The sequence below is a fragment of the Erpetoichthys calabaricus genome, chromosome 11 (genome assembly GCF_900747795.2).
Source record: "Erpetoichthys calabaricus chromosome 11, fErpCal1.3, whole genome shotgun sequence".
Lineage (NCBI taxonomy): Eukaryota > Metazoa > Chordata > Cladistia > Polypteriformes > Polypteridae > Erpetoichthys > Erpetoichthys calabaricus.
The window spans coordinates 90,841,222-90,863,023 of record NC_041404.2 but is presented as its reverse complement, the minus strand read 5'-3'; the positions used below and the strand labels follow the sequence as shown (position 1 = coordinate 90,863,023).

The window sequence follows — 21,802 nt, the reverse complement described above, 5'->3', positions numbered from 1 at the left end:
TATGCTAAAACATTGTCATTCTCATTTCAGTTTCACCATGGATTTTAGCACAGTATCAACACACACATCGCTGTGCTATATTGCAATTCCCGTGTTTATTGACATTCTTTGGCATGGTGGCTAGATGTGGAATCACATTGGCATTAAGTCTATCTGTGGTCAGCATTTGAATGTGGTGTAGAATAAACTAAGCATTTTTACTAAGATTAACCTGGGTTTAGTGAGGGTAAGCAGTATAAAATTATTGTGATTATACATGATTGTGAGGTATGTATGGTCTTGCAAGGTGGAGCTCTTGCAAATGTTCCCAGCCAATGTAATTCATTTTTGTCTCTGTGTTGTCTTTCTTTGGTCCCATTTTCCTTTTGTTTTGTCTCTCTCCATCTATTCCCTCCATAATTACTTAATTTCTATCTGTATCTTTTCCCCATACTTCATACTCCAATTCCCTTCTTTTTCTATTTTCCTCAACTTTCTCTGCTCTGTATCTCAGAGCCGAATCCCAGGCACTATCATTCCGCTTTGTTCTGCGCAGTGGGAGAGATTGTTTAACACTTGCCGGATCCCTGGAGAGGAGACAGGTAAGGAGCAGAGTAAAGGGTGTGGACTGGAAAGGAGTAAGGGGTGAAGATGGTCTAGACACAAGTGAAATGCATTTTTATTCCTCTGCCATTTAGAGACCCAGAACTGACTTCATTGTAAGATGCAGATGGTGCACCTGTGTCTTAGTCCTCCTGTCACATTCCTTTCTCCCTACCCTTCCATTATTATTTTTTTAATGTGATTTGGGTGTCCATGGGATACTCCACTCCACTCACCAGCTTTGGTGGTGCTGTTTTCAACACATTTGTCTTGTATTCAACATATTTCTGTAGGGAATGAATGTTTAGGCATTCTTCTCTATTTAATTCACCAATTCTCCCTCTCACCTTTCTTCTCTCTAATTGTATACCTGGCTCCTCAGGTAAAATGGGATCTTTGGCTTATGATTACTATTACTGAATTTTTTTTTTTCTTATACTCAACATGGTTGAAAACTGGACAAAAATTGTAAGTTCTATAATATATGAATTGCCCAGAACTGTTATGGTGAGTGAAATGAAACTAATTTAAAAACATTTATAGCTATGTTGAAATACTGAAATAAAAAAAATGCAAGTTATTCTCAGTGGTGTAAATGATCTAACTAGAATCATCATTGCTGATTTCAGTATAACTAAACCGCTGGAATAATTAAGGTTCTTAAATCTCAACTTTATAACAAATCTGTGCCCTTTTTGCTTAAGGGTGTTGGTCTAATATTTGTTGATCCCTTTGTTCTTTTTCCAATTTCTTTCTATTTCTCACCTACCTTTTCTTTTTCTCCCTGTTTTCTCTCCCTTCCTTTCTGTCTAGTTGCTGGTACAAGACTGTGTGCCCATGTGTTCTGATCAATATGAAAGAATATTCAATACTACTCGTATCCCTGGTGAAAATTCAGGTACAATAGTTCTTGATTACCGTATATTTTCCTTCTGCAACATAGTAGCTGTGTCATCTGTAAAAAAAACTTTATATGGTCTGTGTGGTAAGTAACCCAGACTCGTGGAAGGAGAAGGCTAGTCAAATATGCAGAGTTAGGTTTACATGGAAGGCAATTTTGCGTCAGTGCTTTGCTAGAAAATCAAAGAATAATGTTTTAATTACCTCTGTAAAGTACTATAGTATTTTAGCAAACACCTTCATTTCCATAGTCCTTCAAATAAATTTTCAAGTGTTTTGGTTTTAGAGGAGGCAACCTTACTGAAAGCTCCTTGTCACTCTCCCAGCATATATAATCTCTGACATTTTAGTTGACTGACATTTGTCCGTATATACAATCTCAAATCCCCTTAATTCAACTCACCATCACTTAGGTCGGGAGCAACTGTGGATCAGGTGCTAGTACATTGCAGGGCACAAACATGCGTGTACACAGCCATGGTCGCTCACAATGGGGCCAGTTTAAAGTAGCCCAACATGCAAACGCTTGGGGATTTTAGAGAGAAACACAATTACCTGCATGAAAACTAATGCAAATATTAGAAGAGGGTTTAAACTTCACATATACATTCAATTTCAAATTCAGGACATAGGATCTGTGAGGCAGAATTGGCCTCCATCCCTAGGCATCACAGTTGAAATTTCTAATAAGTTTAGATAATGAACATGGTATGCAGTACGCTGTCTGGAAATGTTGGAAGTACGTAGAGCATTATGTTAACGTTGTTTTGCTGCTTATAGAGTAATACAATGTAACTACTGCAAATATCTACTCATTTTACAGATTATTGCTTATTACACAACTAATCAAGGAGCCTGCTGCATACTGAACTTTACCTGTTTGGAAAACAGTTTAATTCCAACAGCAGCAGTTTAATTAACTAGGGTTGTCAAAAGAACCAATGGTGTGGTACCAAGTTGATGCCAAAATGCTGAAAGCCTAACGGTAGGTACTAGCTTTTTAACAGTATCGGTCCCAAAATGAAACTGGGTACCAGTGACTGCAGGTAGGCATATTACTTTGGCAGGTACAGTAATACATGATAAAAGCATGACTAAAAACTTCATATGAAAATGGCTCATAGTGCTACAGCACAGGATTAACTCATCTCAAAAAGAAAATCAGCAGAAGTCAAGTTTGAAAATCCTTTTGTGTTCAAAGTAGGATAGTTTCAGAGAGTGATTGCCGGAATCATCCTTATCATTAAAAATAAAGGCAAAACACCTGTTATGGAGTTAGCTCAGATGCTTTGACATATAAAGCACGTCTCTTTAATAATGTGACATGTATTATGTTAACAGAATTGGATCGCAGAGACAAGCAGTTGCAGCAGTATAGGTGAATCTACAATTATTACCTTTGTATTTTCATTTGGTTTTTGAAGGCAAACTAATGTTCATTAGTATAGTGAAAGTACATGCAATATTGACCCTTCTGGTAGGGTGGCCATTGTGTAGGGAGTCACAGGGGTTTTCAACATAAAGTAAAAAAAATTCTCCTGTAAAAGTATTTAATTATCTAGTGAAATAACATTGCAGAAAGAAAATAATATATTACTGTGACATATGTGTTAATTTTTCGGCAACCATTTTCTCAAAACTGGGCTATGTAATGATTAAATAATTTTCAATTTCTGTATTTTGTTTTAATTGCAGCTGTAGACTGAAAATTTAGTTTGCATATATATAAACTTGCAAATGGTATAAAAATTTTAAAGCTTCTGTTGAAAGTGCAGTATTTTTTTTTTTTAGTTCCATATTTGAAAATACAGGTGTTACATCTATTGTAGCATCTGTAGCTTCTTCCTCCGTAATTTGTTCAACGCATTGGAATTTGCAAATGCAGTTCATCATGTCTTGGACACTCGGGTGAAGAGAGGGGCGGAGCTGTCAACTGATCACCACCTGGTGGTGAGTTGGCTTTGATGGTGGGGGAGGATGCCGGTCAGGCGTGGTAGGCCCAAACGTGTTGTGAGGGTATGCTGGGAACGTCTGGCAGAGCCCCCTGTCAGAAGTAGCTTCAACTCCCACCTCCGGCAGAACTTCGACCACATCCCGAGGGAGGTGGGGGACATTGAGTCCGAATGGGCCATGTTCCGTGCCTCTATTGTTGAGGCGGCTGACCGGAGCTGTGGCCGTAAGGTGGTTGGTGCCTGTCGTGGCGGCAATCCCCGAACCCGTTGGTGGACACCGGCGGTGAAGGATGCCGTCAAGCGGAAGAAGGAGTCCTACCGGTCCCTTTTGTCCTGTGGGGCCCTGGAAGCAGCTGATAGGTACCGGCAGGCCAAGCGGAATGCGGCTTTGGTGGTTGCTGAGGCAAAAACTCGGGCGTGGGAGGAGTTTGGGGAGGCCATGGAGAACGACTTTCGGACGGCTTCGAGGAGATTCTGGTCCACCATCCGGCATCTCAGGAAGGGGAAGCAGTGCAGTGTCAACACTGTATATGGTGGGGATGGTGCGCTGCTGACCTCGACTCGGGACGTTGTGGGTCGGTGGGGGGAGTACTTCGAAGACCTACTCAATCCCATTAACATGCCTTCCAATGAGGAAGCAGAGCCTGGGGACTCAGAGGTGGGCTACCCCATCTCTGGGACTGAGGTCACCGAGGTGGTCAAAAAACTCCTTGGTGGCAGGGCCTCGGGGGTGGATGAGATACGCCCGGAGTTCCTCAAGGCTCTGGATGTTGTAGGACTGTCTTGGTTGACACGCCTCTGCAACATCAGGGACAGTGCCTCTGGACTGGCTGACCGGGGTGGTGGTCCCCCTGTTTAAGAAGGGGGATCGGAGGGTGTGTTCCAACTACAGAGGGATCACACTCCTCAGCCTCCCTGGAAAAGTCTATTCAGGGGTCCTGGAGAGGAGGGTCCGTCGGATAGTCGAGCCTCGGATTCAGGAGGAACAGTGTGGTTTTCATCCTGGTCGCGGAACAGTGGACCAGCTCTATACCCTTAGCAGGGTCCTGGAGGGTGCATGGGAGTTTGCCCAACCAGTCTACATGTGTTTTGTGGACTTGGAAAAGGCATTCGACCGTGTCCCTCGGGGAATCCTGTGGGGGGTACTCCGAGAGTATGGGGTACCGGCCCCCTTGATAAGGGCTGTTCGGTCCCTGTATGATCGTTGCCAGAGCCTGGTCCGCATTGCCGGCAGTAAGTCGAACCCGTTTCCAGTGAGAGTTGGACTCCTCCAGGGCTGCCCTTTGTCACCGATTCTGTTCATAACTTTTATGGACAGAATTTCTAGGCGCAGCCAGGGCGTTGAGGGGGTCCGGTTTGGTGGGCTCAGGATTGGGTCACTGCTTTTTGCAGATGATGCTGTCCTGTTTGCTTCATCAGGCCGTGATCTTCAGCTCTCTCTGGATCGGTTCGCAGCCGAGTGTGAAGCGGCTGGGATGAGAATCAGCACCTCCAAATCCGAGACCATGGTCCTCAGCCGGAAAAGGGTGGAGTGCCCTCTCAGGGTTGGTAGCGAGATCCTGCCCCAAGTGGAGGAGTTCAAGTATCTCGGGGTCTTGTTCACGAGTGAGGGAAGAATGGAGCGTGAGATCGACAGGCGGATCGGTGCGGCATCCGCAGTAATGCGGGCTCTGCATCGGTCTGTCGTGGTGAAAAAGGAGCTGAGCCGCAAGACGAAGCTCTCAGTTTACCAGTCGATCTACGTTCCTACCCTCACCTATGGTCATGAGCTATGGGTAGTGACCGAAAGAACGAGATCGCGAATACAAGCGGCTGAAATGAGTTTCCTCCGCAGGGTGTCTGGGCTCTCCCTTAAAGATAGGGTGAGAAGCTCAGTCATCCGGGAGGGGCTCAGAGTAGAGCCGCTGCTCCTCCGCATCGAGAGGAGTCAGATGAGGTGGCTCGGGCATCTGATCAGGATGCCTCCTGGACGCCTCCCTGGTGAGATGTTCCGGGCACGTCTAACCGGGAGGAGGCCCCGGGGAAGACCCAGGACACGTTGGAGGGACTGTGTCTCTCGACTGGCCTGGGAACACCTTGGGATTCTCCCGGAAGAGCTAGAAGAAGTGGCCGGGGAGAGGGAAGTCTGGGCATCTCTGCTCAAGCTGCTGCCCCCGCGACCCGACCTCGGATAAGCGGGAGACAATGGATGGATGGACAGTTCATCAGAATAGAATTTTCTTTATATAAATCCATTGGTTCTGTCCCTGGCTGTTCTTATATTAACAACACTGCCTTGTAAACTTTTATTCAAAGTATTCAGATGTTCAAAAATATCAGCAAGGTAAGCTAATTTAAGAAGCCAAATGGATTGCAAAATAACTTTGCATATTCCAATTTTTGCAGGTACAACAAAAGTTCTGCTTTAATCTGAAAAACTCTTTTTAACACATTTCCTTTTGATAGCCATCTTACACCTGTGTGGTAAAGACAATTTCTGTATATTTTTTTTAACATTTTATTGAATTTATTAAAAGCAAATAACATTCCATACAAGCAGGTCAAATGTTACAAAACTAAGTTCATGTCAAATCAACCCCAACCCATGAGAAAGAGAGCTAGGCCAACAGAGTAAAACTTTAATAGGAAAAATAAGTAAATAAATACATAAATAAATAAAGGAAGAGTATCCACTTCCTCAATTTAAATTCTTATTCTAAAATGTTACTGGTTAGATCCTGCCATGTTTTAAAAAAAGTTTTGCACAGATCCTCTAAGTGAGAATTTGATTTTTTCCAATTTCAAATTATATAACATCAGTTACCCACTGACTTAAAAGAGGTAGGTTAAGATTCTTCCAGTTGAGCAAGATAAGTCTACATGCCAATTTATGAAGTAAAAGGCAATTACAGTTTGTTTGTCCTTCTCCACCTTAAGCCCATCTGGAAGTACACCAAACACAACTGTTAGTGGATTAGGAGAGATTGTGACACCAAGGCTGTCTGAAAGGCATTTAAAGATTTGGTCCCAAATAATGTTAATTTGGTGCACACCCAAAACACATGGCACAATGAGGCTGTAACGTGATTGCAGTGTTAGGTTGGATCTTGCCCTGGAAACATTTTGGACAATTTTAAACAAGACAGATGTGCTTGATAGATAATTTTAAGTTGAATAACTGTATGCTTTGCGCATATGGAGTTAGAGTGAATTGTGTGCATTGCTGCCTTCCACTCCTTTTCCGGAAATGTTGAGTGAGAGATCCTTTTCCCACTGTACTCTGGAATCTTTTAAAGGGAGGGACTTTAAAATGTTTTTGTATATTACAAAAATGCTGTCTGAGTTCTCAAGACTGATCTGTATTTTTTCCAGAGAAGAAGGTGGCAGTGTAGGAAAATTGGGCAGGTTTTGTTTAGCAAAGTTTGTAATTTGGAGGTAGTAAAAGAAATCTGTTGCTGGAAAATTAAATTTGGAGTGTAATTGTTCATATGATGCGAAGACATTGTCTGTGTAGAGATCTAAGTGATTTAATCCCAAATGTTTTCCAGATGTTAAAAACTGTGTACATATGAGAGGGTGGAAAAAGGTGGCTATAATGCAGAAATGCCACAGATAAAAGCTTCTTTATCTTGAAGTGCTTCCTACATTGGTTTCATATTCTGAGTGAATGAAGTACAATTAGGTTGTTAGTATATTGGTGATAGCTTGTATTTACTGAAGTACAAAGCAAGGAATATAAAGAAGTACTGCAGGGTTTTGTTTCTATTGTGGACCAAGCCTATGTATGTTCAAGCTATTTGTGTCAATGTCCAGGTTTTGCCACCCAGTAATAAAAGTGAAAAGTTAGGTAGAGCCATGCCACCTTCTGCCTTAGGTCTTTTTAGAGTCACCCTTTGGATACGAGGATGTTTTAAATTCCGAGTAAATGAGGTTATGATTGAATCCATCCATCCATCCATTTTCCAACCCGCTGAATCCGAACACAGGGTCACGGGGGTCTGCTGGAGCCAATCCCAGCCAACACAGGGCACAAGGCAGGAACCAATCCCAGGCAGGGTGCCAACCCACCACAGGACACACACAAACACACCCACACACCAGGGCCAATTTAGAATCGCCAATCCACCTAATCTGCATGTCTTTGGAATGTGGGAGGAAACCGGAGCGCCTGGAGGAAACCCACGCAGACACGGGGAGAACATGCAAACTCCAAGCAGGGAGGACCCGGGAATCGAACCCAGGTCCCCAGGTGTCCCAACTGCGAGGCAGCAGCGCTGCCCACTGCGCCACCGTGCTGCCCCTGATTGAATCTAACTTCTTAATAAATGATTTATTGATGTATATTGGAATGCTTTGAAATAGAAAAAGAAGCTTAGGAAGGATATTCATCTTGACAGTGTTAATTCGTCCAGTCTGCAAGTCTTGCTTGAGTTTTTCCATACAGACAGCAAAATTTTGCTGATAAAGAGAATTATGTTTACTTGTTATGTTTACCCCTAGGTATTTAAACTGATTTGTGATGATAAAAGGGAAGATGTCCAATCTAATATTGTGTGCTTGAGAGTTCACTTGAAAGAGAACACTTGATCTGTTCTGGTAATTTCACTGTTTAGCTCTGATACCTTCTTGGTTTCTGATTTATGTTTGTGGGAAGGATATGAAATAATCTGCCCTCTTAAGAAAACCTTCAGAGTTTCCCAGAGTATTCCTGCAGAGACCTCTGAGGATGAGTTTGTCTCTAAACAAAATCGATTTGCTTGAATATTCTGTACAGTTCTCGTCTGCTAATGAAAATTGGTGAAGAAGGCAACTGCTTGATGGGTATATGGGGCCTAGTGATTTAAGCTCCATGATCAAAGGGGCGTGGTCGGAGATAACAATAGCGTTGTACTTACAAGATTTAATCGTAGGCAAAAAATTATTATCTATAAAGAAAGTCGATTCTAGAGTAACAGTGATGCACTGGTGAGTAGAAGGAATATGCTGTTGAGTTTGGGTTAGGAAATCTCAAGGGGTCTGATAAGTTGTAATCGGATTTAAAACACAATTAAAGTCACCAGCCATTATAATTTTACGAGTGTTCACATTGGGAATGGATGCAAATACGTTGTGGGTGAAGTCCCTATCATCCTCATTGGGTGCTTAGATATTTATCAAAATCACTTTACAGTTAAATAAGTTACTCATGACGCTCACATATCACCCTTCAGGATCAGATACTACAAATGAGATTGTTCTTTGTATAAGAATTCCCACACCTCTATTTTTCTTTGTAAAGCTGGAATGGAATATTTGGCAAGGCAAGTCTCTGTGCAGCCGAAACTAATCCTTGCTTAATAAATAGGTCTCCTGTAAAAATACAATTTTGCCGTTTAGACCTGTTAGGTGAGAAAATACTTTCTTTCTTTTTAATTTGTGATTGAGACCTTTAACGTTCCAGCTCACAAAGTTAACTATTTGGTCATGGAGACATTGCTTCTGAACTTTTGTTGATATTTTGTACTCTTAATTTAAGATAGTACATTATTACATAAGACAGCTGTGATCTTAATTTCCAGTTTTTACAGGAGTTATTACCATGAAGCCTATTGTTACATTGGCTCTTGGAATTATATGGATTAAAAAGATAGATTAGAAATAGCTTGTTCTCTTTCTCCCCCCACCCCCCCCTTTTTCCTCCCCACAGATGCGACTTATGATAGGATTTCAAAAGTATCAGGATCAATTTTCTTAGCTCTTTCTTAGCTTCCTCAGTAGAAGTAAAAATGTAGAACTTGTTTTGAATGTCCACTTTCAGTTTGGCAAGGTACAAGAGACTTTATCTGATCTCAGCTTTCCATAAGCACTGTAAAAATGCGGCACATTTAGCAGCTGTTGAAGGTGAGAAATCAGGGAAAATACAAATCTGGTTATTTTCAAATATAATCTCTTGTTTCTGCCTGAGAAATAGCATTATATGTACTTTAAATTATAATTTTTCAAAGTGCAAATTGAGAGTTCTAGGTTTTGAGGTATTCGATCCACGTATGTGGTAAGCTGCTGCTATCTCGGTGTCTGATTTAAAGTCCTCTCCAATTATTTTAGAGAATAGTTCAGCTACGAATTTTACGGGGTTTGGACTTTCACGGTTTTCAGGTAGACCTTTAATTCTGATATCACTCCTTCTGTATCCATCTTCCAGTGTGAGGTTATTATAGTTTTGCCTTTTTATATTAGTTTTTATTTCTATATTTTTTCTGACCTTACTTGGAAATTCAGTTTAGTTTAAGTTTTCCTTCATTGTGTATTTTTAGTTTTTATTTTACAAAGACATTTCTGTTTTATTTTTATATATATTAGTTTCAGTTTTATTTTTAGTAATTATGGTATGGTTAAAGAGCTACTATGGAGTTTAGTTTTTGTGTCACAATGAGACAGAACTGTACACTTAACAGGACTGGATATAATATGAGTTTAATGTTAGTGGAAGTTTACTGCACTATACAACACACTTTACTATTTGATTTTGTTTTTGTCTGATATAAACAAGCATAATCAAAACCAGGTACTGAATATGAACAATTTTACATAATTTTATAATTTTTAAAATATTTTCTATGTCATTTGTGCTGAATAAATCTGCGCTGACTGTTGGCACTCCTCTGAAGAGTGACAGCATGGGATCCTCAAAGCAACTCTCAAAAGATCTGAAAACAAAAATTGTTCACTATCATGGTTTAGGGGAAGACTACAAAAAGCTATCTCAGAGGTTAAAACTGTCAGTTTCAACTGTAAGGAATGTAATCAGGAAATAGAAGGCCACAGGCACAGTTGCTGTTAAACCTAAGTCTGGCAGGCCAAGAAAAATACAGGAGCGGCATATGCGCAGGATTGTGAGAATGGTTACAGACAACCCACAGATCACCTCCAAAGACCTGCAAGAACTTACTGCAGATGGTGTATCTGTACATCGTTCTACAATTCAGCGCAATTTGCACAAAGAACATCTGTATGGCTGGGTGATAATAAAGAAGCCCTTTGTGCACTCACGCCACAAACAGAGTCAGTTGTTGTATGCAAATGCTCATTCAGACAAGCCAGATTCATTTTGGAACAAAGTGCTTTGGACTGATGAGACAAAAATTGAGTTATTTGGTCATAAGAAAAAGCGCTTTGCATGGCGGAAGAAGAACACTGCATTCCAAGAAAAACACCTGCTACCTACTGTCAAATTTGGTGGAGGTTCCATCATGCTGTGGGTCTGTGTGGCTAGTTCAGGGACTGGGACCTTGTTAAAGTCGAGGGTCGGATGAATTCAACCCAATATCAACAAATTCTTCAGGATAATGTTCAAGCATCAGTCACAAACTTGAAGTTACGAAGGGGTTGGATATTCCAACAAGACAATGACCCAAAACACAGTTTCGAAATCTACAAAGGCATTCATGCAGTGGGAGAAGTACAATTTTCTGGAATGGCCGTCACAGTCCCCAGACTTGAATATCATCGAAAATCTATGGGATGATTTGAAGCGGGCTGTCCATGATCGGCAGCCATCAAATTTAACTGAACCGGAGAGATTGTGTATGGAAGAATGGTCAAAAATACCTCCATCCAGAATCTAAACACTCATCAAAGGCTATAGGAGGCGTCTAGAGGCTGTTATATTTGCAAAAGGAGGCTCAACTAAGTATTGATGTAATATCTCAGTTGGGGTGCCCAAATGTATGCACCTGTCTTATTTTGTTATGATGCATATTGCATATACAGTAATCCCACCTCCATCGCGGGGGTTGCGTTCCAGAGCCACCCGCGAAATAAGAAAATCCGCGAAGTAGAAACCATATGTTTATATGGTTATTTTTATATTGTCATGCTTGGGTCACAGATTTGCGCAGAAACACAGGAGGTTGTAGAGAGACAGGAACGTTATTCAAACACTGCAAACAAACATTTGTCTCTTTTTCAAAAGTTTAAACTGTGCTCCATGACAAGACAGAGATGACAGTTCTGTCTCACAATTAAAAGAATGCAAACTTATCTTCCTCTTCAAAGGAAACAGAGAGGAAAGCAAACAAATCAATAGGGCTGTTTGTCTTTTAAGTATGCGAAGCACCGCCGGTACAAAGCTGTTGAAGGCGGCAGCTCACACCCCCTCCGTCAGGAGCAGGGAGAGAGAGAGAGAGACAGAGAAAAACAAAGTCAAAAATCAATACGTGCCCTTTGAGCTTTTAAGTATGCGAAGCACCGTGCAGCATGTCGCTTCACTAAGCAGCTGCACACAGAAGGTAGCAACGTGAAGATAATCTTTCAGCATTTTTAGACGAGCGTCCGTATCATCTATGCTTACATATAAAATCCGCAATAGAGTGAAGCCGCGAAAGGCAAAGCGCGATATAGCGAGGGATCACTGTATTCTGTTAATCCAATAAACTTAATGTCACTGCTGAAATACTAATGTTTCCATAAGGCATGTCATATATTAAAAGGAAGTTGCTACTTGGAAAACTCAGCCAACGATAAACAAAAATCCAAAGAATTAAGAGGAGTTCCCAAACTTTTTCATATGACTGTAAGTGGTTTCTAGTGGTTTGCAAATCAGTGTATTTTCTGTAACTGTGTTCTGTAAATTGTATCATATGAAGACTGGACATTTTGCATAGTTAAAAATATTTGCAAATATTACCCCCACATCAAGCGCATGATTCTTCTGTTGATCTGTTATCTGGTACTCCTCTTCCAAAAGACAAGGTTTTTACCTTGTCTAATCCTGAAAGTGAAGCAATGGACACTTACATGAAAGATAATTTAAAAAATGGTTTTATTGCTCCATCTAATAATCTGATAGTCCTTTTGGTATATGTCCCTGTATTGATTACAGAGAACTAAATCATAGTGAAAAATAAATATCCTGTTCCTGTTTTCTGTTCCTTATTAACCTCCTTAGCATTAACCCAGAGCTGCTCTGGGGCTCAGAATTGTTAGTCTTCAATAAGTAGACCAGTTTGAATGGGAAATACTTTACTTACAAAGATGCAAAAAACACAGACTGAAAGAGAACTGCAATAGAAATATCAAAAACTAATAACATCAGCGCATGTCTACTTTACAAAGAAAATAAATTGTCTTAACACTAGAATTACCAGAGCCAACGAAAAAACTTGTAAATCTGGCCCACCTTAATTCCCTTCACACCTCTTCGTCAGCGTCTTTTGTCTTCTAAATTTGTCGATAAGCCCAAGCAGCCTGCTACACCATCCCCCCCACCGCCTCAGAACGGGCAAGAAGTTCTCCCAGTTCCTGCCTTGATTGATTATCTGGGAGTGAGCTACCCAGAATTGTAAGGGGAAATAATTTGATGTGTGTTTTGTGTCTACAACAATCTATGTAAAAACATCGTTAAAACAGAAACATTTTTCATGTTTAAGTAATAAATAACAAAATGTAGACATGAACTTTGATTTGTGTCTGTAACAGCCAGTGTAAATTTATAGTACTTGTAAAAATTAGTGTTTTTTTTTTTTCACTTTTACTCTCTCAGTCACTATCACGATACAACCCACCGCCACACAAGCCCCGGATCTAACGTGGTTACTTTTTATCTGAAACTGGGAATAACTGTAGATTTGAGTGGTGTTTTGAGACAATGGAACTAGAAATTCTCTGATCTGGATGGATAAAAGCTATAACACGCTTGACTTGATGGCGATCAACGCACATGTACTGTACAAGGCATGCACGGGGGCCACTGAGAAAGAAGAGTGTTCTTTGCTCACCTTGCAGAGAAGCTTTGTCGTCGCTTCTTACAAGAAAAGGCGATGGATAAAGCAAAAGAGAATGCAACATCGACAAGCTTCTGTTCAAAAACCGCCGCTCCCCCCAGCCCCTTCAGTGTAATAGTATCACAGCACAGAGAGAAGTGTGTACATTGCAACAGGTACACATGTCGTAAACATAGAAAGGACGGTCCTTGGGTGTGTGTGAACTGTTAACATTTGAATCTGATGATTGCCTGTAGCGCGGAAATGAACTCTCTGTACTATTCTTTCCTCTGCATGTCCTGGAGTACAAAAGAAACAACCCCATGCACCCAAAAGTGGACACTGGCAAGATCGAAAAAAAGCGCAAGATGTTATGCAAATGAATATGTATAATGTTGCATCACTGCTACAATTTTTTCTGAAATGTACTATACAGGTCATAAAATGAGTTATTCCAAATATCATATATACCTATGTCACTCACATCCACAGTTATTCCCAGTTTCAGATAAAAAGTAACCTCGTCAGATTTGGGGCGGGGGGGGTGTTGTATCGTGATCATGACTGAGAGAGTAAAAGTGAAAAAAAGCTAGTTTTTACAAGTACTATAAATTTACACTGGCTGTTACAGACACAAATCAAATGTGTGTTTTATTGTATAATATTAACAATAAGAGCAGCTCACTGCTCTAAATGGCTAATTTGCCTGGGAGCTGGTTTCAGACTCACGACCTCCGGATTATAAATTGGCAGTTCTAACCACAGCACCATGGAAGCTGTCGTATTGTACTTGTACCTTTTGTGAAAGTGTTTATTTGATATTTGTCCATCAGCCTTCACACATTATACAGTTCATGTCTACATTTTGTCATTTATTACTAAAACATGAAAAACGCTTCCGTTTTAACGATGTGTTTACATAGATTGTTGTAGACACGGAACACACATGAAATTATTTACCCTATACAATTCTAGGTAGCTAACTCCCAGAATAATCAAGGCTTGAACTGGGAGAACTTCTTGCCCTTTCTGTGGCAGTGGGGGGATGGTATAGCAGGCTGTTTGCTGCTTGTGCTTATCGACACATTTACAAGACAATAGACGCTGACAGAGAGGTGCGATGGGATTTAAGGTGAGCCGGAATTACGAGTTTTTTCCGTTGGCTGTGGTAATTCTAGTGTTAAAGGGGACAGCAAGAATAATTCAATCATAGTATGTTTAGTATAATAATAAACTTAACAGGAATTCTATGTAAAAATGGTTAAACCTGAGTGTGTCTTGAGGTAAGCTGTTATGATCCAATGTACTGTATATTGTTAAGCCCAACTCAACAATAACACACAATGGTATGTAAATGAAAAGCTGTAAAGCCAATTTTAGATCATACTGAAACAGAGCCATTAGTTGAACGAAGTGATTATGTTGACAGTGTGGACATCAGAAATTGACACTAATAGTGAAACTGATGCATACACCACTTTATAACAACAGCTGTGCTATGCCTGTTGAATTTGGTCGTGTGAAGGTTCAACCTTGGTGCAAGTAGGTGCATGGCAAAAGGCAACATGATTATAATCAAATAGATAGACAAGAATGACGTTATCCCTTAGGCACTGATCACAGTGCAGCAACTGTCAATGTTCATGTCGGGAAAATGTGGAAGTCACTAAGCTTTGCTTTGTGGTAGCCTACAATAATACAAGGGGTGCATCGATCATGTGGGTCAGGCAATGACATTCTACCCTGTCATGTGCAAGCTTACAGAATAAATGTTATATGCAAAGTGCCTAAAGAAACACAATCCTATTATTCTGATTTAAACATCAGGCTCTGCGTTGGTGACTGTTTCAAAACATATCACATGAAGGACATGTAGTAAATCTACTTCCGTACAGCAGTGGACATTAGACATAGCTTTCCTTTTAGTTTAGCCATAGCTTATGTTAATGATTTGGAATTTACATGTTTCTGTTACACATAATCACATTTTTTTCTGTTTGAAAAAAGTCAATGTTTTTCCTGTGGTAAAATTAGCACAGAGGTTGTTAAATCAAGGGACTGGACTCACAGTATTTACAAATTTAAATTTACATTGTGCTTGCAGTATAATACCTATTAGAGGGAGGACAAACAGCATTTATCTCTGCTAATGTGCATTATGAGTATAGGGATATGCTCAATGGATTGGTCCTTTATAAATGACTAGCCAACCTGCGGCGTACCATACATCAGGGCCGCTTTTTTAATGATTTTTAAGCACAGGGAAAAAATTAACATTTGAAAAATCCGGAGGAGAGGGGAAGGACGCCCATTACGCCCTATCCGTCATGCTAGTCTGCTGATTTGTCGTTCAGTAGCCTGTGAGTAGTGATGGGCGGGGTGAAGCCTCGCGAAGCATCAACACGTTTGAAGCAATTGTGTCGGAAATCGTATCAAAGCTTCGAAGCATTTGACACTCACCTCTCTCGTGACACCTCCTGGCCATTTTCATTAACGTTATAGAAACTTATGATACACTTCAATGACGTCTGTTAAAAGTCGTATTGCTTTTATTTTTTCGTAGCTACAGACTGACAACGAAGAGAAGGGTTCGTCAGCAGCTTCTAGTGTCTGATGTCTAAAAAATATAAATATAACTAATGCCGATAGGCAGAATGCACTATACGATAGCAAGAGTTAAACAAAATAAGACGCCTTACCTCATGCATTCCCGGCTCTTTCAATTAGTATTTACTTTTGCACTATATCATTATAATCGCTCCTGTTATTAGTATTATAATTAACCCTGATCTTTTCTTGAGATCACATTTAATAGCCTTAAATGTTTTGTTTGGTCTGTCTTAATTAAAACGGAGTAGACAGAAAATAAAGGTTTATCCCTGTACTTTGCCATGATATAGGTAAGCACATTTGAGAAAGAAAATGTGAAATCCTTAAATCACAGATGTCATTATTCGATCAAGTATTAAAATCTGCAGTGCTTCGAAAGCTCGACACAGTGTCGAAACCTTAGTATAGAACGGGCCCATCACTACCTGTGAGTCACGTAGAGTTTTCATTGTTGTTTGCGATTCTGGCCGCTTTTCGCGTACTGAGTTGTTCGGGAGTCACAGTTGAGAAACAATTTTTTAATGTCTTTTAAGCACAGGGGAAAAAATGAACATGTGGCCCGGTGCATTCTTTAACTGCCTTGTGGCGCTGTAGTAGTACGGCTGCTTTGCAGTAAGGAGACAGTGGAAGATTGTGGGTTCACTTCCCGTTTCGTCCCTGTGTGGATAGCAAATTATCCGCGACAAACAAACTGTTTTACACACTGGAAACCAATCCGCGCCGCTTTTTCAATGTTTTTAATCCTTCGAGTTGCTAATTAACTAACTAACACCCACCCACTCAGCTTGTGTGAAAAAAATGCGCCCGTTCTTTCATCATTTTGTTGCAGCCTATCAAAGACTTGGTGATCATGTTTTGTAGACTCAATATATATTGGCTTTTCACTTAGCGCGAGGGCACGCATTCATCTCGGATTATTACATCTTGCTAGAGTAATCTGCTACACGGCTGCGGTTGAAAAACCGACTTGTCCCCGGATGAGTTTCACCGGCATTAATGATTAGGAATCTGGTTGGAACAAAACCCTGCACCCACAGGGGTTCACCAGGACCGGTTTGGCAAACATTGGTAAACAGAGACGAAACCGACTCAGGTGAGGAGTGGGGCGGGGCAAAGTAGTTGGAGCTATTGATTATTCAGTGTTGTTTGCCCTGGGTGTCTGATCTGCTCAACAGGATTATAAATAAAAGGAAAACAATGTGAAGGCAATGTCACAGGTGATCCTGTGGTATAGCGGGTCCACAGCTCCCCTTCAAAAACCCATTTTTAAATAAATAATCATCGCACTCACAGTGTAGTCTCGTGCTTCGGGCATTTCTCCCCTGTGCAGTGTGTGAGCGAGTGAGGAGAGAGAGAGAAAGCCGGTACGTTAGAGTGAGCGAGAGCAGGCTCGAAGGCAATGTGTTCCTGTGGTATAGCGGGTCCATAGCTCACATTCAAAAGGCCATTTTTAATCAGGCGACTGACAGTAGTGGAGTCAGGCACAGAGAAGGACATCTGCAGAGAGAGTGTCTCGACTGTTGCAGGGCCTGAAGCAGGTGAGACGCTAATGAAAAAGAGGCACAGGGCTTATTGATTTTTAAAGACTGCTTCCTTCATTGTGTTTTAACTTCAGTTTTAAAGGATTGCGCGGCTCTCTCTTGCGCTGCCTGTGTGTGCCTCTGTCTCTCTGTGGCGCTGCCTCTGTGTGTGTGCGTGGCTCTCTCTCACGCGCTGCCTGTGTGTGCGCTTGTCCCTCTCTCTGGCTCTCTCTCTGCGTTGCCTCTGTGTGTGTGCGCGTCTCTCTCTCGCGCGCTGCCTGTGTATGCCTCTGTCTCTCTCTGGCGTTGCCTCTGTGTGTGTGTGTGTGCGCGCGCGGCTCTCTCTCTCGCGCTGCCTCTGTGTGAACCAAGATTCCACTGAGGTTGACTAATGAAAAGTCAACGTAGCTCAGAGCTGCAAGTGGAATGTGGCACAGACAAACAGAAATGACGGCATGTTTTTCGAGGCGTCGCGTCCGAGTTGGTGGGCGTGACTGTGATTTTTTCGTCGTATCCAATGGTCTAAGAGTTGGTGGGCGTGGCTTCTTCCTGCGTGCGCCATTGGTGTCTTACTTGTCGGCGGTTTAGTGAATCCACGCCCCTTCCGGCGTGCTTCCATGGTCGGCTACTTGTCTCCTGGCTTAGTGAATTATATAATCCACGCCCCTTCCGGCATGCTTTCCATGGTCGGCTACTTGTCTCCTGGCTTAGTGAATTATATATATAGATATTTTTCCTGTCATACTAAATGTTTTGTCCTCGTTTACAGTGATGACATTCTCATTTTTTATTAAGATCTTGCTCAACATATGAAAGAGTTCCTTCAGTGCTTGAAAGGGAATAATTTATTCAATAAATTAGAAAAATGCAAATTCAATAAGAACAAAGTTATTTTTGGGTTATGAAGTCAATTGTACAGGCTTAGTTATGGACCCAACTAAAATTACAGCAATACTTATTGTAAACCACCAAAGAATTTAAAACAGGCACGGCACTTGGTGGGTTTTGCAAATTATTATCAACAATTTAATATGAATTTCACCTCAGGTATCTCTCCCATTACATCAATTAATAAGAAGACACATAAGAAATTTTCCTGAAACTCAGGTGGCATTTGATTCATTAAAGAGAGTTCATAGCCATCCCTGTTTTAAGACATCCCAGTTCATCATTTCAATTTATTCTCAATGTAGAGTATGGGGCTGGTGACTTTGAATATAGGCATTGGTGCTGTCCCTTTGCAGGAATTTCGTGATATCCGTGATATCCTTGTGCATTCTTATAAAAAAATGTACAACCCACCAACAGAATTATCCATCCATCCATCATCCAACCCGCTATATCCTAACTACAGGGTCACGGGGGTCTGCTGGAGCCAATCTCAGCCAACACAGGGTGCAAGGCAGGAAACAAACCCCAGGCAGGGTGCCAGCCCACCGCAGAGCACACACACACACACACCAAGCACACACTTGGGACAATTTTGAATCGCCAATGCACCTAACCTGCATGTCTTTGGACTGTGGGAGGAAATTAGAGTACGCGGATGAAACCCATGCAGACACGGGGAGAACATGCAAACTCCACGCAGGGAGGACCTGGGAAGTGTACCTGGGTCTCCTAACTGTGAGGCAGCAGCGCTACCCACTGCGCCACCCCAACATAATTTTAATGTAGACAATTGAGAATTCTTAGCAATTAAAATTACACTAGAAGAGTGGTGGCATTGGCTTGTGGATGCTAAATATTTTATTAATCTGATTTGTCATAAGAAAATTCAGAGAACACCGGCCAAGCCTTTGTTTATTTATTGTAGGCTTTGTTTATTAGTCATTTTGATTTCACCATAATAAAAAATTCCTGAATCAAGTAATGTACAGAACCTAAGGAGGAGTACTATATGCTGCTCGAATTAAAGACAAGAGTGTAAGAATGGCACATTAATCTATGTCTGGGCATCCTTGTGTGTCATGGTAATTAAAATTATTGAGAGGATATTTTTGATGGAAAAGGGTGAGGGAAGAGATTCATGATTTTGTTTTAACATGTGAAGTTTGTACTGAGGGATTACTTCTTGGATTACTTCAGCCAGTTCCTTCTCCTAATCATTTCTAGGAGGCAATATTTGTGGATTTCATAACTATTCCACCCAGTAAACATGGCAATCAGACAGTATTGGTCAGGTTTTCTAAATAACAACAACAACAACATTTATTTATATAGCACATTGTACATACAAATAATGTAGTTCAAAGTGCTTTACATGATGAAGAAAGAGAAAAAAAAAGACAAAATAATTAAAATAAGAGAACACTAATTAACGTAGAATAAAAGTAAGGTCCAATGACCAGGGAGGACAGAAAAAACAAAAAAACTCTAGATGGCTGGAGAAAAAATAAAATCTGCAGGGGTTCCAGGCCACGAGTACCACCCAGCCCCCTGTAGGCATTCTACCTAAAATAAATGGCATCAGTCAGTCCTCATTGTATTCAGGGTTCTCATGGAAGGACTTGATGATGACGGTCCTGTGGACTTCTGGTCTTTAATCCATCAATGTAGGGACATCAAGGTGCTTTGATTAGGTGGTGGTGGTGCAGATCTCATTTCATCCCATTGAAGAAACTTCATCAGATAAAGAGCTTTAAGATATATTTATTTAAAAGATCGTCAATAATTACAAATAATGGTCAAAAATGTGTATTTTACCTTTCCCATTGGTTTTGCAAAAAAAAAAGAGTAAATTTAACCTTTGGTTTCTGTTTGAAGGCTAATGGGCAAAAAGAGAAAATTAAATCAAGATCTTTTAAGGTTTTTTTAAGGGACTATTGATTCCTGCCAGTATAACTGGACAGAGTTATTATCTTTAGCAGCATTCACAGGGAATGTGCTTTATCATGAAGCAATAATGATGCCCCCTTTGAATACTACTGTGTATTGGTCACATTTATTCAAATCTCCTTCTCTTTTGCTTCTTCAGTTTCAAAAAGTATCAAACCACTTTTAGCAATTAAAGTCAGTTTAGAAGCAAGTTTGAGAGAACTTACAGATATTCAAAACCTCTTAAGCATAGAGTTTAGGGTGGGGCTGGATGTGTGGCTCACTATGCCAGACATCTGCCTGAGATTTCTGTCTTGGAAACTAGCTCCAAGTTTTACTGGACATAATAAAATTTGGAAGAGTGCAAGTCTAATGTCACGTCTTACAACACACTTCAAGCTACAGTCCACATTTTATATGTAAAACCTGTTTTAATCAGCCCTTATTACAAACCAAGACCTACTCCTCCTGCAGTTCAAGTAGAGGAGAGTGTGGAATATGAAAGGTAAACAGTTATAGGTTATGGATACCATGATAATTGTGTTGAATATTTAAACATCTGGTGAGGCTGTGGACCTCAACCACCATACACTTGGAACTAAAATGAAGTTAATGGTATAATAAGCCAGAAAAATTTTTAAGAAGGAAACCAAATCATAACATGGGGAGTGTAATGTCATTACTGGGAATAGTATAAAAGGTTAGTGTTGATTACTTTCTGGTTTGTCCAAGTTTGTGGATGCAACCCAAAAAACCTTAGCATCAGTCTCTGTACATTATAATTAGTTACCAATAACACACTCTTTTCTGTTCTTTTTGACTTGGACCTTTGTTTTGCATTTTTGCATGAAATTTTTGACTTTTTTCCATTTCTTATTCTTGCTACTCCCATTACAGACACTCATCCATACTGTGTTTAGTTTAGAGTTGCTACTCCACCTACATATTTGAGGATGTGGGATAGAAATAGAAGTACCCAGAGGAAAATCCTAGCAAATTTTGGGAGATTATGTAAGCTCTATTCAGACAAAACTAGGCATAGGACTGTAACCTTCGGCACTATAGATATCTTAAAATAAAATTCTTCAGTCCTGGTAGCAGCTAGAAGGTAGTCAAGATTGCATCGTTTGTACAGTATTTAGACGTGGGGTCTCAAACTCAAATTGGCTTCTGGCCACTGCTGGTACTGTCATGTCATACAGGAGCCACATGAATGTTCAAGTACAACAACAGATAGTAATATTCTTTAAATCTATTTTTATTTCCATTAGTAACATATTTTTTTCAAAACACAAACTGTACTCTAAATACTTTTAAATGTGCAATTCTTTTTTCATTAAATTAAATAAATTAACAAATCTTTGCATTAACCTAACACATGCAGTACCTGAATACATTTGAACTTCTATTTCTGTCCGAAAACCTGGCAGCGTTTCTGCTCACACAGCCTTGCCACATTTGCTCTAATTGTGTTTACCGTGGAAACTCAGAGTACAGCTTCAAGATTAGCATCAGTAAATCTACACCTGTACTTGCATTTATTAAAGTTCATAGTTGAGAAAAGTTTCTCACACAGATATGTGCTTCCAAAAAGGCACATTAACTGACCATTTTGGACAGCTCTGGAAAGGATGGAGGTAATTCTCTCAGAAACTGCCCAGTCAAGTGTGCTTTTCCCTGTGCCTGTCTGAACTTAGATTTT

General features: G+C 40.6%; 1 protein-coding gene across 12 annotated transcripts in view; it reads left to right on the top strand.

Annotated features, from left to right (window-relative positions):
• Positions 1-21,802, top strand: part of cpt1a2b (carnitine palmitoyltransferase 1A2b) — a 165,227-nt gene that overhangs the window by 62,311 nt on the left and 81,114 nt on the right. For 8 of the 12 annotated variants that reach the window (XM_051933696.1, XM_051933695.1, XM_051933691.1 and 5 more), the window contains exons 9-10: positions 494-581; positions 1,396-1,480. In XM_051933696.1, the coding sequence (XP_051789656.1) occupies positions 494-581; positions 1,396-1,480 (173 nt within the window). The remainder of the gene's footprint in view (positions 1-493; positions 582-1,395; positions 1,481-21,802) is intronic. The other 4 variants (XM_051933700.1, XM_051933701.1, XM_051933699.1 and 1 more) reach the window with 2 other exon arrangements.